The sequence below is a fragment of the Antechinus flavipes genome, chromosome 3 (genome assembly GCF_016432865.1).
Source record: "Antechinus flavipes isolate AdamAnt ecotype Samford, QLD, Australia chromosome 3, AdamAnt_v2, whole genome shotgun sequence".
NCBI classification, from domain to species: domain Eukaryota; kingdom Metazoa; phylum Chordata; class Mammalia; order Dasyuromorphia; family Dasyuridae; genus Antechinus; species Antechinus flavipes.
The window spans coordinates 585,598,282-585,613,333 of NC_067400.1; the positions used below are offsets into that span (position 1 = coordinate 585,598,282).

At 41.3% G+C, this 15,052-nt stretch overlaps 1 protein-coding gene across 3 annotated transcripts in view; it reads left to right on the forward strand.

Annotated features, from left to right (window-relative positions):
• The window catches only part of TMCO4 (transmembrane and coiled-coil domains 4), a 107,696-nt gene that overhangs the window by 30,682 nt on the left and 61,962 nt on the right, over nucleotides 1–15,052 (forward strand). For all 3 annotated transcript variants that reach the window (XM_051988369.1, XM_051988367.1, XM_051988368.1), the window contains exons 6-8: nucleotides 3,172–3,269; nucleotides 3,927–4,070; nucleotides 7,103–7,222. In XM_051988369.1, coding sequence (XP_051844329.1) covers nucleotides 3,172–3,269; nucleotides 3,927–4,070; nucleotides 7,103–7,222 — 362 coding nt within the window. The remainder of the gene's footprint in view (nucleotides 1–3,171; nucleotides 3,270–3,926; nucleotides 4,071–7,102; nucleotides 7,223–15,052) is intronic.

Below are 15,052 nucleotides of genomic sequence, written 5' to 3' on the forward strand. Positions count from 1 at the left end.
TCTAATTTGGAGATTCCTCGACTTCGTGATGCTGTATCCTGACTCCGAGACACTCAGCTGGCATTCGTTAAGCATCTATTTTGAGAACAAAGGATCCACAACAGCCTTGCTCGCCTCAGTTTCCCCATCTGTAAAATGAGCAGGAAATGGCACATTGCCTCAGTATCTTTGCCAAGGAAACCTCAAAATAGGGTCGCAAAAAAAAAAAAAATAGGGAATTTGTGCCTTCAGTCACAACTGAAATGAGTGAACAAAAACTATTTTGTGCCAGGAATTATGCCTAAGAATACAAAGAAAGTTAATTTAAAAAAACAATAGAATCTGCTCTAAAGCAGCTCACAGATTAATGGAGGTTCCAACAATTTCCATTATACTGGACTGCCTTTTCATAATATTAATTATATTGATAGTGATGATTATGTGTTAATATAAGCATATTAACATAAATATAATAAATATTAATATCAATGATATTGATAGTAATGATTCAGATTTCTATAGCACCTTAAGGTTTGCAAAATACTTCTTTCCCATCAAATCCTTGATTCAGGTAATATAAGTATTATACCCATTTTGTGGATAAGGAAACTGAGGCTCAGGGAATTTTAGTGACTTGCCCAGGGTCACTTGGCTAGTTAAGTTGGGGCCAAAATTTGGATGCAGATCACCTGGCTCCCCAATGTACTAAATAGGGATTGTGTCATAGAGTTGCAGAATCTTATGCCTCTGAGTCTCTGTGGGGATATGGGGATAAGTACTTTTTTATAGCGTTCAGTAATCCACAAGCTTTTATTAAGCACTGGGTGTGTACCAACCAGATTCTCTTTCTATTCATGCTGAATGGGGACTGAATATGGACTGGACTTCCCCTTAGGATGGAAGCTCCTTGCAAAAGAGATCGTTTCGTTCCTTGTTTCCTGAGCTCCTCAAGCACTGCCTGGCACCCTGCTGGGTTGGTGAAATACTTGTTGGTTGATCAAGGGACCGATCTTGGACAAGTCCCTTCCTGCAGTAAGCCTCGGTTTACCCATCTATAAGATCAAACCTCCGAAGCCCTTCCCCGCTCCACGGCTGTGGCCCTGTTGTGTTGCTGCTCCTAGTAGCAGCACTGTCATTACCACTGCTACTGCCGCCCTCTACTTGTAGTACTCCTACCGCCACAGCCACTGCGTGACTGCTACTAGTTGCTACCACAGATTGAGGGGACATCTTTTGCCCGCTTCAAGCCTCCCTTGCGTCTCTCTGCAGAGGAGGGCTCTCAGTGACCCTACTTCCCAGGTCACTCATGTTGGAGAAAGAACTCCAGTCTAGCTAATCAGCTTGACATCAATAATCACCCCGCAGGACTAGCTCTGAGGGCCGGGTGGCCCCGGCCTTTTCCCTCGGTCTTTTCTCTTAGTTTCTTTTGGGTCCGCCTGCTCTGGCAAGCCCATCAGGACGAGGCTGGGGGTCACCCCTGCATCTTCGCTTTGAGCTACACCCTTGGGATCAGCGTAGCGCACAGTGGTGGTAAAGGGGGAAGGAAGAAGAGAGCTTTTAGTGTCATGATTGGCAGCAAACAGTGAAATGTCAGGAGTCCCGAGTCTGGCATTAATTCATTTTGTAGCTTTTTTTGAGCCTGTATCCCCATCTGTAAAATGGGAGCGATCATAATTGTATTACCTACCTCCTATGATATCCATGAAGAAAGTGCTTTGTAAGCTGTAAAACGTTATCCAAACTGATAGTGTGAAAATCGTTATCATTGTAGTTAGCATCTATATAACCATTAGGTCTGCAGAGCACTTCCTACGTGGTATCAGTCGGATCCTTGAAGCAGCCCGAGGAGATAGATGCTGTTATTAACCTGTAATTATTAACAGCCATTTAAACTATTTTATAGATGGGTAAAGTGAGGTTAAGTGACTTTGCTGTCACACAACTAGGAAGTATCTGAGACAGATTTGAACCTCAGGCTTCTAATTCTAAGTTCAGCACTATCCATTCTGCCACCTAGTGACCCAGTGGTAGAGATGCATTTTTCCTTGTTACAGTTCCATGCAAAACTAGGAGTGTTTTACTTGATGTAACTTGTTTGATTCTGTCAAGTCACCATGAAGTAGGTGGTGCATATTATCATGCCCTCATTATAGATGGGGAAACTGAGGCTCAGAAAGGGTGCCCCCAGCTCTGACACTCTCTAAGGGCCTTCCCAGCTCTGACATCCTGGGTTCTAAGGGCCCTCCCAACTCTGACCTCCTGGGTTCTAAGGGCCCTCCCAGCCCTGACCTCCTGGGTTCTATGGGCCCTCCCAGCCCTGACCTCCTGGGTTCTAAGGCCCTCCCAGCCCTGACCTTCTGGGTTCTAAGGGCCCTCCCAGCCCTGACCTCCTGGGTTCTAAGGGCCCTCCCAGCCCTGACTTCCTGGCTTCTAAGGCCCTTCCAGCTCTGACATCCTGGGTTCTAAGGGCCCTCCCCAGCTCTGACATTCTAAGATTCTGATATAGCACCTAAGAATTGAGCATTGTGACTGGAAAATCTGGGTGAGTGGTCTTTCTAACTCTATTAAGCTAAAAAAAAAAGTATCTATGTACATATATGTATGTATATATATATATATATATAATTACATATCACATGTATGTTTGTATATATTATATACATGTATGTTTGTGTATTCGTGTGTCTCCTTTTCCAGTTTTTTAGGAATTTGTTTTTCAAGTCTGAACAAGTCTGGCCCAAAGGCAGTGTTCCGAGTTCCTTTTTTTCCCATTTAATAAGCATTTCTAAAGACCTTGTTTTGTGTCAACCCAGGTTGGGGAAGCGGTTTGGGGGCCGGGGAGAAGGGGGACTGAGCACAGAGAAGATCACAGGGTGTATTTCACTGGTGTTTCCAGTATATCTGTTTTTAAAACCCTTTTGTGCTTTTTTTTTCATTATTCAAACTGCAGTCCAGTTAGGATGGATCAACAGGGTAAGTATAAGCACGTACTGAACGTTATGTCCTGTTCGGCTCCTCGGCCCTTGACTATAAGTGATGAATCCATGGTGTTTCTTGTCATTGAGCCTGCGTGACGGAATCCCCACGATTGGCCCAGCATTGTGGCTGAATCTGGGGCCTGGAAGCCTCAGGGCTGCCCTCACCGCTCTTGCTTCCTCTTCTTCTTCCTCGTCTCCCCTTCCCCACTCCCAGAGCTGCTGAAGCTTCAAGAAAAAAGAGAGAAAATCGGAAGAAATGGAAGCGTTATCTCCTGATCGGCCTGGCCACTGTTGGAGGCGGGACAGCAATAGGTAAGCAGTGCTCAGGGCTCTGGGGCATGGTCCAGAAACTCCCTAATCTAATCAGAGCTGCCAAGAATGGAAAGATCGCCTAGAATCTGGAGTAAAAGTGCAAGGGAGCTCTGGCTGGCTTTAGGCCCTAAAGCTCCAGCAGGGAAGGCGGTTCCCACTCCCCTGGACTCATGACCCTAGGCCACCTCGGCGGGGCCCCAGTGCCTCGGATCCCCACACTTCTCAACCAGGCTATTATAATAACCTTATCAGTTTCATATTTAAAATGAATGAGTGAAAAGGCATTTATTTAGCATTTAATTTCTCCAAGCCTAAGAGTAGAGAAAACTAGTACTGAGCAATCAGGAAGACCTGAGTTCAAAACTAGCCTCAGACCCTGAATCTATTTACCTCACTTTCCTTATCTGTAAAATGGGGATAATCGTAACCCCTACCTTCCAGAGTTGTAGTGAGGATCAAATGAGATCGTATTTGTAGAGCATTTAGCACGGTGCCTGGTATATAATTAGTGCTATATAAATGCTGTTATTATTGTTGCTGTTATGTAAAATGTAAAATTGGACAGTCCCTGACTTGAGGGGGAGGTGGGGCTTGGGAAGGAATTCCGATGTGGAAGGTTACAGGGAACGGGTTGAATCCTGTGCTGTTCCATTGCAGGGCTGACAGGTGGCCTGGCTGCCCCTTTCATGGCTGCGGGAGCGGCCGCCATCATCGGCACCACGGGGGCAGCTGCTCTGGGCTCCGTGGCAGGGATTGCCGTCATAACCTCCCTGTTCGGAGCAGCAGGAGCCGGTCTGACAGGTAAGGTGGGAAAACTGCAGCTGGTGCTTCTGGAGCCTTTCCTCCGAGACCAGCTGTTTCCCCCTCAGCCGCAGGATGGCAGCGGGCCATTCTCTTCGGGGGGTTGTTAATTGTTTAACTTGCTGGTAATTCTGAAATGAATCATAGTCTGGCTGCTTTCAAGTTCACACCCTAATCACAAGGTCTCCTGTCATCAAATGCCAGTTCAGATAAATGGACATGGTGTAGTGGAAAGAATGCTGATTTTGGACCTGGGTTCAAATCCCATCTCTGCCGTTTCCTACCAGTGTAACCTCTCTGGGACTCAGTTTCCCCATTTTAAAAATGAGTAGGTTGGAGTAGATATCCCTTCTGCTTTCACATTATGAGTACAACAGTATAGCAATTCATGACCAAATATGACTCATGGCTAATTGTCCTTATTGCTTAAATGGAATCACTGTTGGAAGGCAGGAAGTAGGGAAACCATGGGAACCAGAGCCATATACTGGATGTCTCTGACTAACTGTCACTGTCTCTGGACCCTGCCATGATTTTCATTAACCTCTACAGATCCAAGCTCAAATCTCCAACTTAAGAGGGTCCCAAGCAGGTGGAGACTGGTAAATATTTAATAATCATCTCTTTAGGGCAAAAAAAGAAAGCACACAGGACACACTTAAAATTTAATTTGAATTATTGCCATTTTCTCCATCACTTTCTAAAGTCTAGACAATAAGCAATCAACAAAATGCTAAGTTTTTCTGAGGTGTAAATGCTCGCGTTGAAAATTTAACAATTGGCTTTCCCTCTTGGACACCATCCTCAGACATCCTCACTCTCGTTCCCATGGCAGAGCCTCGCTGGGGACTTGCACCCCGCTCTGCACCCCCTCACCCTGAGTTCTCCCTCCCCTCTCTGAGTCACAGCCTGTTCTGTATCTTTATTGGGACCATCACAAGCACCCAGGGGCTGCATCCTGTCCAAAGATGCCCAATCACCAGCACCCAGGAAAGATGCAGCTACTGAATCCGCAGCCTGCCGAGTTCTGCAATCGCGCGGTCCCACTGCTCTCCACACACACCCAGCGGTCCATTTTTACCTGGGGAGTATTTATTAACGTTGGTCATTGCCAACAGTCAGGCAGCTAGGTGGCGCCATGGTGGATAGAGTGCTGGGTCTGGAGTCTGGGAGAACTGAGTTCAAATTCCACCTCAGATGCTTATTAGTTGAATGATTCTGGTCAAGTAACTGAACTCAGTTTCCTCAACTGTAAATAAGGAGAATAACAATACCTACCTGTTAAGAGGACCAAATGAGGGTGCTTAGCACAGTGTATGTATATAGTATGTAGTAGGTGCTATATAAGTGCTTATTCCCTTATCTTTCTTCAACCCCTTTCACTATATGAGTCAGAAAGGACCTGAGAAAAAGTATGCAGGGCAGAGTGACAGGACCCAGGTCTTAACTAGCCACAGGATGCCCCGGTGTCCCTTTCTTATTGGTGAAAGGGTGTGTTGGGGTCCTCATTCACCCCCTGAATTTCTTCAAAGCACAGCTGTGGCGTCATCTTCTGCAGGAAGCCCTTCTGGATGACTTTCCCCCAACTCTCCCTTCTCACCCTTCCTTATTGCTCCCTCTCCTCTCCCCCCCCCCCCCCCCCCATTATTAGCACTCTCCTCAGAATGACTTTGTATCATGGTTTATTTGTGTATACAATGTATTCCTCTTCCCAACCCCTAAGAAGACTGTAACTCTAGAGAGCAAAGATGGTTTTTGTTGGTTTTTATCAAGTTATAGGAATAATCGGATACACATGGACTTCCAATAGCTGCCTAAGAAATTGATTTCAAGGTATCTTCCTTTTCCGCACCTAGTCAGAGTTGTGTCTAGCTTTTTTATTGTTAGTAATAGAGAAAAAAGCATTCATTAAGAGCTTACTGTATACCAACCACTCTGCTAAGTTTTGGGAATACAAACTCAAGTAACAAGATAGTTCCTGCACTCAACAAGCTTACATTCTCCTGAGAGACTATACCACGTAAAAGGAAATTGTAAATGAGGGAGGAAACATGCAGGGGCTAGCTGCAAATGTCCTGGAAGTTTAGAGTTGATTTGATTTGGCAGCAGAGCATAAGATTCAGCCTTTAATGACCTCTTAGCCACAAGGGAGATCCTTTTAGGGGACGAGAGTCATTGACCTAAGTTTGTGACCATGATAATTAACTAAAGGAAGAAAAGAGTTTGTGTGATGGTATTTATAGCAAATGGAAACTGGTGACCAGTCATTTATGTTCTATCAATAAATTGAATTGAATTGCTTTTGTAGCAGTATTGTATTGGAGAAGACACTGGTTTTAGAATCAATAAGGCTTGAGTTCGAATCTTGCTCCAGGCACTTATTCTCTGTAAAATCCTAAACAAGTCCTGAACAAATCACTTAATTGGCGGAGACTCTGTTTTCTCATCTGCAAAATGAGAAGGTTGGTGCAATTCCAGATGACTAATGATAACAGCATGCTACCTATCTCCTTATGAGATGAAAGATGGAGTGCATAATGAGACATGTATTTGTAAGTCTGAGGCAGCGAGAGGACTCCATCGTGTATAGAGTGCTGAGCCTGAAGTCAGGGAGACTCATCTTCCTGAGTTCAAATCCAACCTCAGACACTTTGTAGGGTGTGATCCTGGGCATGTCATTTAGCCTTATTTGCTTCAGTTTCCTTACCTGTAAAATGAACTGGAGAAGGAAATGGCAAATCACTTGGTAATTTTGCCAAGAAAACCCCACGGATGCTATAGTCCACGGGTTATGAAGAGTCAAACATAAATAACAACAACAATGCAGAAATTTGTTTTGTTTAACTATCTGTATTTGTAGCAGGGATTCTATTTTCCTTTTCTCTTCAAATAGAGGAGGAGGAAGTGGGAAACAGAAAACACACATTTTTGATGATTAAAAAAATAATATGATTTTTTTAAAGTGAGAAATTTGGAGTCAGTGTCTTCTAAGGTGCTTCCAAGCCCTAAATCCATGCTTCTCTGGTCTTTAGGCTACAAGATGAAGAAACGAGTGGGAGCCATAGAAGAATTTGAATTCTTACCCTTAACTTATGGGAAACAGCTTCACATAACTATTGCTATTACTGGCTGGCTCTGTTCCGGGAAATACGGTAAGAATGGGCAAAGAAGTGGAATCCTAATTTGTGTGGTCAAATTCTGAGTCAGACCATGTTTTCTGCCCTGGCTGTCACCCTTGCCTGGATACTGGGTTGGATCTGTGGTTTAATCAGCTTGACCCTTCCCTCTTATCCATACTCCCATTCTCCCCTTTCTCTTTATAAATGCCTCATACACTAGTGGTTCTTCATATAGTCTCTGCAGACCTGTTTTTAAAATATTTTGATAACTATATTTCAATATAATTAGCTTCCTTTGTAGTCCTGTGTATTTTATTTTATACATTAAAAAACCTTATTCTTAAAATGCTTCATCAGACAATAAATATACCCAACACACACACACACACACAAATGGCAAAGTAGAAAAAGCATTGGACCTAGAGTCAGGAAGTCAGGCACTAACTCACTGGACAAGTCAGTCTCTTGGTCACAAATTCTGAGTTTGAGTCTTTATTCTACCGAGAATTGCCTTTATCCAGTTCAGCACAATAGCTATTTATTTATTAAGTGGCTATCAGGAGTTAGGCACTAGGCTAGCAACACAAAGACCAAAAAAAGGAAACACTTTTTTTCCCTCAAGTAACTTAGGTTCTCCTGAGGGGATATATAACCTAGAAACATAGGAATATGTGTGATTTTTTTAAGGGCATAGAACACTATTGGTAACTACAGGGTTTGGAAAATTGCCCATGGGAACTGGCATAGGACCTGAAACCAGAAGGAAGCTGGGGGAGGGCACCTGTCTCAGGAGCATAAGAATAGTCATTGACTCTGTCCAAATGGCTTTGATATAGCATCCAGTGAAACAGGTTTTTCTTTTGAATTTTTAATATAGATATTTATGTCCTAAAGGGATTTAACTATTTATAACCTAAAGGGAAGTCACCAAATAATGTCACAGAGGACCCAGGACCCCGGTGATGGGATGTGGCTCTCCTAGCACTACTGCAGATGGCAACCCATCATTCCATTTATTAAGTACCTTCTGGATACTTATGCAAATACAAGTATACAAATACAAATGCAAAAATAAAATAAAGAAACAGAAAAATAGCAAAAGAGAGATGGATTTGACCAATGGAGGCCCTGAGGGAACAGATAATGAAACATACTTTTTTTTCTCAGTGGCCAATAGGTGGAGACCACTAGGACATTATTCTATCAAGTATGATCTCTGTTTCAGATGTTTTTGCTTAATTGTTTTTCCTTGTTACAAACTGTGATTCAGTATGAAGTGATGATAACTAAGGCTAAGACAAAAAGACATCAGTAAAATATTTGAGGTTTTTTGTGGGATTTTTGCTATAAGAGAGCCAGCTTTAGAGTCAGAGGAACTGGATTCAAATTCTGGTACTTCTACTTAGTATCCTTGTGATGATCCTCCATAAGTCACTTTCCCTTCTGTTCCATATCTGTGACCTCAGAATATTGCTACTAAAGTGATTTCCAGCCCTAATTCTATGATATTATATCAAATAATTTTATATTAATAGGCAGTATGGTGTTTGGTAAATTAGGGAGATGAGTTCAAATCCTTCTTTAGGCATTTATTAGCTGTGTGACTGGCAGTAAAGTACCTCTCTTGTCTCAGTTCTTCATCCCTAAAATGAAGGATTTGAATAAATGGCCTCTGAGGCCCCTTCCAGCTTTACATATGAATAAATAATGTCACAGAGTGAAAAGAGTAGATTTATGAGATCTGAGTTCAAATTTTACCTCAGAAACTTACTTGATATATGACCACAATCAAGTCAGTCAAAATCTTAGGCCTTCCTCAGCTGCAAAATAGCAACAATGCTTGAATTATCAACCCCATAAGGTGATGGTGAGGAAAGCAACCACAAATTGTAAAGCCCTGTGTAAATGAGAACCTCAGTTTCTCCATCTGTAAAATGAAAATAATACTAGCATCTGCCTCTTGGAATCTTTATGATGATCAAATGAGATAATATTTGTAAAGCCCTCATAAACCTAGAGAAATACTGGTTATTATGATTGTTTGTGGTTAAATTGTATTGTGGTTGAATGACTCCATTCAATCTTTTTTTTTTAATTTTCATTTTCCCCAGTTACATGCAAAACAATGTTTTTTTGTTAAACATGCACATTCATTTTTACATATTTCCTTATAAATCATGTTGAGAGAAAAATCAGAACAAAAGGGGAAATCATAAGAAAAAAAACAAGAAATAAAAAAAGTGAACATAGCATGTGTTGATTTATGTTCATTCTTCATGGTTTATTTTTCTGTGTGGATGGCATATTCCATCCAAAGTTTTTTGGGGATTGCCTTGGATCACTGAACCACTGAGAAAAGCCAGGTCTATCATAACTGATCATCACATAAACTTGCTATTGCTGTATGCAATACTTTCATGATTCTGCTCGTTTCACTCAGCAATATTTCATATAAATCTTTCCAAGTATTTCTAAAATCAATCTTTATCATTTTTTATAGAATAATAATATTCCATTGCTTTTATATACCATAATCTATTCAGCCATTCCCCAGTTGATGGTCATTTACTCATTTCCAAATTCTTTAACACTACAAAAAGAACTGCTACAAACATTTTTGCACATGTGAGGCCTTTTCCCCCTTTTATGATTTCTTTGGAATACAATTCAATCATTCTTAAACTCACTTAACTGTATTGTTGTCTAATCCACGCCTTGCCATCTCTTCCATAGGAATAATGAGAAGCTTTGTCAGCTAAAATCTAGGTTAAATGACTAATAAGGAAATGAGTTTTTCATGACTTTCCATGTATAACTTATATTATACTGCTTGCCTTCTCAAGGGGTGGAGAGGGGCAGAAGGGTAGGAAAGAATTTGGAACTCAAAATATTTTTAAAATTTACAAAAAAAAATTTTTAATGTGATTGAGAAATATTTAACAAAAAATTCTATTTATATTTATATGTGTGCATATATGTGTAAATGTATGATAGGCATATGTACACACATACATGTTGGATATATATAAATATACCTGTATGTTTATAAAGAAATGCAATTTGTTTTGTGTGGGTGCATATATGTATACATGTATACTTACACATATGTATGTGTGTATATACATATATACACATGCATATGTATATACACCCACTATATATACATATGTATGTGTGTATACATATATACATATACACACACACATACTATATATATCTATATATATAAAATGTAAACTAAACTCTTTCTGGAAGTCCCTATCTGCCAGTCCAGTAACTGTGTTTAAAAAAATGAAGTTAATCGAGTATTATTGAGTTTTTCTAAATGTTATTGTTTTTACATCAGTCATTTTCCACAACTCCCCAGTGAATGAGCCAATCCATCGATGAGCCAATATCTCCTTGCCAGCCCTTGTTCGTTACACTCTGTCCCAGCCAGAAGCCTGTCACGTCTTTATCTTAAGTCGTGGTCCAGAAATACCAGTCCCACTCTCTGACACCATCTTCTCAACCAGCTGTTCACTTCCTGGATTCACTTTTCTTCTCCTTCAGAGCCTTTGCCTCAGATTGGCAGCAGCAGTGACAAAAATACCATCTGTGCCCCTGTGGTCTTCAGTTTCCTGCCCAAGACTTTATCATCCTTAGCAATGCTTTCTAGGTTCCTTCTGGCAGTATTATATGTACTCACGTGAATCACCGGCAGTGGGTGGGAGTCAGTCATCAGGTTGGGTGAGACACAGATTTTCTGTCTCATTCAGGACCTCTGCCCAAGAAGGCAGCCCCCTCAGTGCCTCTTCAAGGAGAGTCACCAACTCTCCTCCCCAGTTCTCCTCTTCCTCTATTTCTTGCTGAGTGATCCATTATCTGACGACACCTATGTTTCCATATTAAGATTCCTCGAGAAGAAGTACCTTTTCTCTTCTCAAAGAGTACAGTTCTCCATCTAAAAGAGCTTCATTTCAATTAAACATATTTGGAATTATGGGTAGAGAGGTTTCCTATTAGAATGGCAAGAATCTGGCTCTAGAGCCAGGAGTCCTGAGTTCAGATCCCTCTTCTAACACTTACTGCTTCTCTGTTCTTACTGTTATGGATTTTTAATAGATTCACCTCCCAAGCCTCAGGGATCTCATCTATAAGATGAAGAGGGTTGATCTCTGAGGTCTCCTCCACTTCTAGAATAATCCTGAAATTCCTGATTTCTTAAGTGTTGATGCTGCTTCTCTCATTATAGATGGCAACCTCTTCTCATGAGTATCTGTGGCTGTCTGTCTGGTTGGTGCTTAAACCAGCCCATCACTGATAATATACACATGCACAAAACTTTTTCATCTTGGTAGGACCTGGCAGAGCTTATATTTTGCATAGGTTAGCCTTCAGGAACCCAGAGTCACTCCCATTTATTCATTCAACAGACCTTTATTACGCATCAGCTGTATGCAGAATACTTGCTGGGCAGAGGGGAGATTTAGAGTCTGCCCTTATGGAGCTTGCACTCTAATTAGGGAATAGGACCCAATACACATAGCTTCTTGTCTCACCAGTAAGTCTGTTGAAAATTGTATGTGTATGTGATCAAGAGGGTGCTGGTAAATGTTTAGCAATTGGCTTCATGAAAACAAAATATAATAATAATAATAATAATAAATAGCAACATCATCGTTATTATTCAATCTTTCTAGTCATCTCTGACTCTTCCTAATCCCATTTGGGGTTTTCTTGGCAAAAATACTGGAGTGGTTGGTCATTTCCTTCTCCAGTTTATTTTATAGATGAGGAAATTGAGGCAGACAGGATGAAGTGACTTAGCTAGGGTCACACAGTTAGTAAACATCTGAGGCTAGATTTGAACTCAAGTCCTCCTGGTTCTAAGCCCAGTACTCTATCCACTGAGCCACCCAATTGCCTGCTATTTAATAACAGCTGAAAATTTATCATTGAGGGAACTGAAACTCCACATTCCACTTGCCCCCTTTCCAGCTCATTTTACAGATGAGAAAACGAAGACAAATAGGGTAAAGTTACTTGTCCAGGATCATACAGCTACTAAGTGTCTGAGGCCTCATATGAACTCAGGTCTTCCTGACTTAAGACCCAGGACTCTACTGAATCACTTACCTACAGAATATATTTTCAGGTTTAATCTATAGTATTAACATTTTTTCCATCAATTTCCCGAGTCTAGACAATCAACACAACAGTAAAATGAGTCCTTATTTGTAATTCTGCTAATTTCTAAGATATAACTTCTCCCACTGAAAATTTAACAATCAGTTCTCGCAAACGGGTACAAACTAACTTCAGGACACCCCTGACTATAATATCCACTGGATGACTATATGAAGGACCTGTGATTTGTCAGCCTGGAGTACTCCCTCCTCCAGCCCAGATCACACCTCACCCAACGTTTAATAGATCAGTTAGTTAAATACAAACTAATTGTTTCCCCCTTCTAATGCAAGCTTTCTGAAAGTGGGAATTGTTCCATTCTTTCTATGTGTACTCCCAGCATCTGATCCAGCTCTTGATCCATACTAGACACTTGAGAAATTCTGGTTCATTGATTATTAAGTTTGAGGGCAATGCTTGAGGTCTGTGTAGCTTGGGACTGTATAGCCAGGTCTGCCAAGTCCCTGTTCCTCCCTCTCAGGGTCCTGGGCTTTAGATACTCTGATAGAAAGTCAGCATCACTGTAATGCTGACTTTCTATCTATCTACAGTGGATTGTCTCTCTATACCAATTAGCCTCTATTATATTGCACAATATTATATGTAAAGTTCTTGACAGCATGGCATACAGCCTGAGATGTGGGGACTTGGGGAAAGGTCAGGGGGATTAAGCTTCAGAAGAAGTGTGGGTGAATATATTGTTATTAAATAGCTTACATTCATCTCTTGTTGCTAACTGACAACTCAATATTCAAGGTAAGATCGACTTAAATCTGCCAATTTCAAGTTGATAACTGCGCATCTGGTCCTCAGACCCAATGTGGCTTTCTCATAGAAGGGAAGACTTCATATAAACACTAGAGCATGGCCCTGTTACAGCTAAAAGGGGCTTTATAGAGATCACCCCCTCCATTGCCTTTGTTTTTTTAGACCAGACCTATGATTTCATTGGTGTAAGGAATTTTGTCTACCAGTATAGAGTGGCACCTACTTGGTGACTTATGACCTTTATTTAGAATATTGAGAAATTAAGTGACTTGCTCAAGATATCAGAAAGCTAGTATTTTTCAGGAGGTAGGATTTTAACCCAGGTTTTCTTGGTTAAAAGGATGGCTCTCGATCCTCAGGGCAACATGGCCTTTTTCCTTCATGTTATAGAAACTAAAATCCAGAATGGAGCTTGCAGAGGAGGGATTTGACCCCATATCTTTTCTCCAGGCTTCTTTCCATACGTTGTGCTGCCTTTTGACCTTAGAGAGGGCCTGAGCAGAGGAATGATGGAATTCTGCAAAGTTATTTTTGACTATTGACAGAAAGCTCATGTGACTCATGAAAAAAGTCACTTTCTCCTTGGTGAGAGAGAGATTCCTACGCCCACAACTCAAATCATCTCTGATGGAAGAAAGCTGTGTGTGTAAGTCAGGCCAACACAGCCTCCAACACACCCACGAGCATTTTGCTTTGAAAAACCACATTGTGAAATGGCATCTCAATTTAAGGTTGTGGGTGCCAAGACGGGGCTTGGACATCTGGAGCTAGCCCTGGTGCTGATCAACTTCAGGGAAAACAAAGAAGGTTTGTATTTGGCACTCGACCTAATGTGCATTATCTCATTTACTCCATACAACATATCCCCATGAAGGAGGTCAAGAAGATCTGATAGTATTGGAAAGGGAAGACTTAGGCCCAAACCCTAGCTCTTTCCACTATTAGTTATGGGACTCTGGGGAAGGCACCTAATTTCACTGAGTGTCTTACCTCCTCTTTTCTCTTATTTCCTTTCAGGTTCTTTAGTCTCAGTTTCCTCATCTGTAAATGGGGATAATCGTTCATAGAATTGTAAATCTGGAGCTTAAAAGTTCCTTAAAGGTCATCTAGTCTAATTTCCCTCTTTTAGAGATATAGAAACCAAGACTCAGAAAGGAACCATCACTTTCTCACTTTCTTACCTAGAGAGTAAGTAGCCAGGCCTGGATTTGAACCCCATATCCTCTGATTCCAAGTCTCTACAAAGCAATATTTTCTGGGGATGTATAGTAAAAACCAAGGTACAAAACATCACAAACGAGAAACATCTTCTCTTCTTTCACTTTGGTCCCTGGGGAGAGTAGGCTTAAGTGTAAATAGCTGCCACAAAACATTTCCCTCCCTCCTCCCCCCTCCATTAAACTTACTTTGAATCTTGTAACCAATGCATGACTCACACTCTTGCTGGCAGGTGAAGATGTCTCAGCTACTAATTGGGTTGATTCACTAGGTTGGGTCAAGCAGGTCACTCCTCTGGGTTCTAAACTATCCTGCTTGTCACCAAAGAGGATCCCTGATGGTTTTTCTAAACTTTCAAGGTCACAAGATCATAATCTGGTCTGTCTTCTCTCTATCACTCATTCATCTGAGATTGGGAAAGACTGTAACAACAAAAGTGTCATCTATTCCCGGTCTCATGATGACCAGGTAGAGAGATAAGGCAGCTAGAACAACAGACTGATGCTGTTATTGGAACTTCTCCCCCAATCTTGAGAGCTCTAGTCATTTTTCTTCTTCCCCACTCAAAGATGACACAAAAGAGAAGGTTCATCCCTTCTAGGCTCTAGCCCTAGTTCAGGCTCAGCATCTATTAAAAGATTTTTGTTGCTATACATTCAGCTGACAGGAAACAGGATTATTGCAGTGATCTGAAGTGAGGAAGAAAAG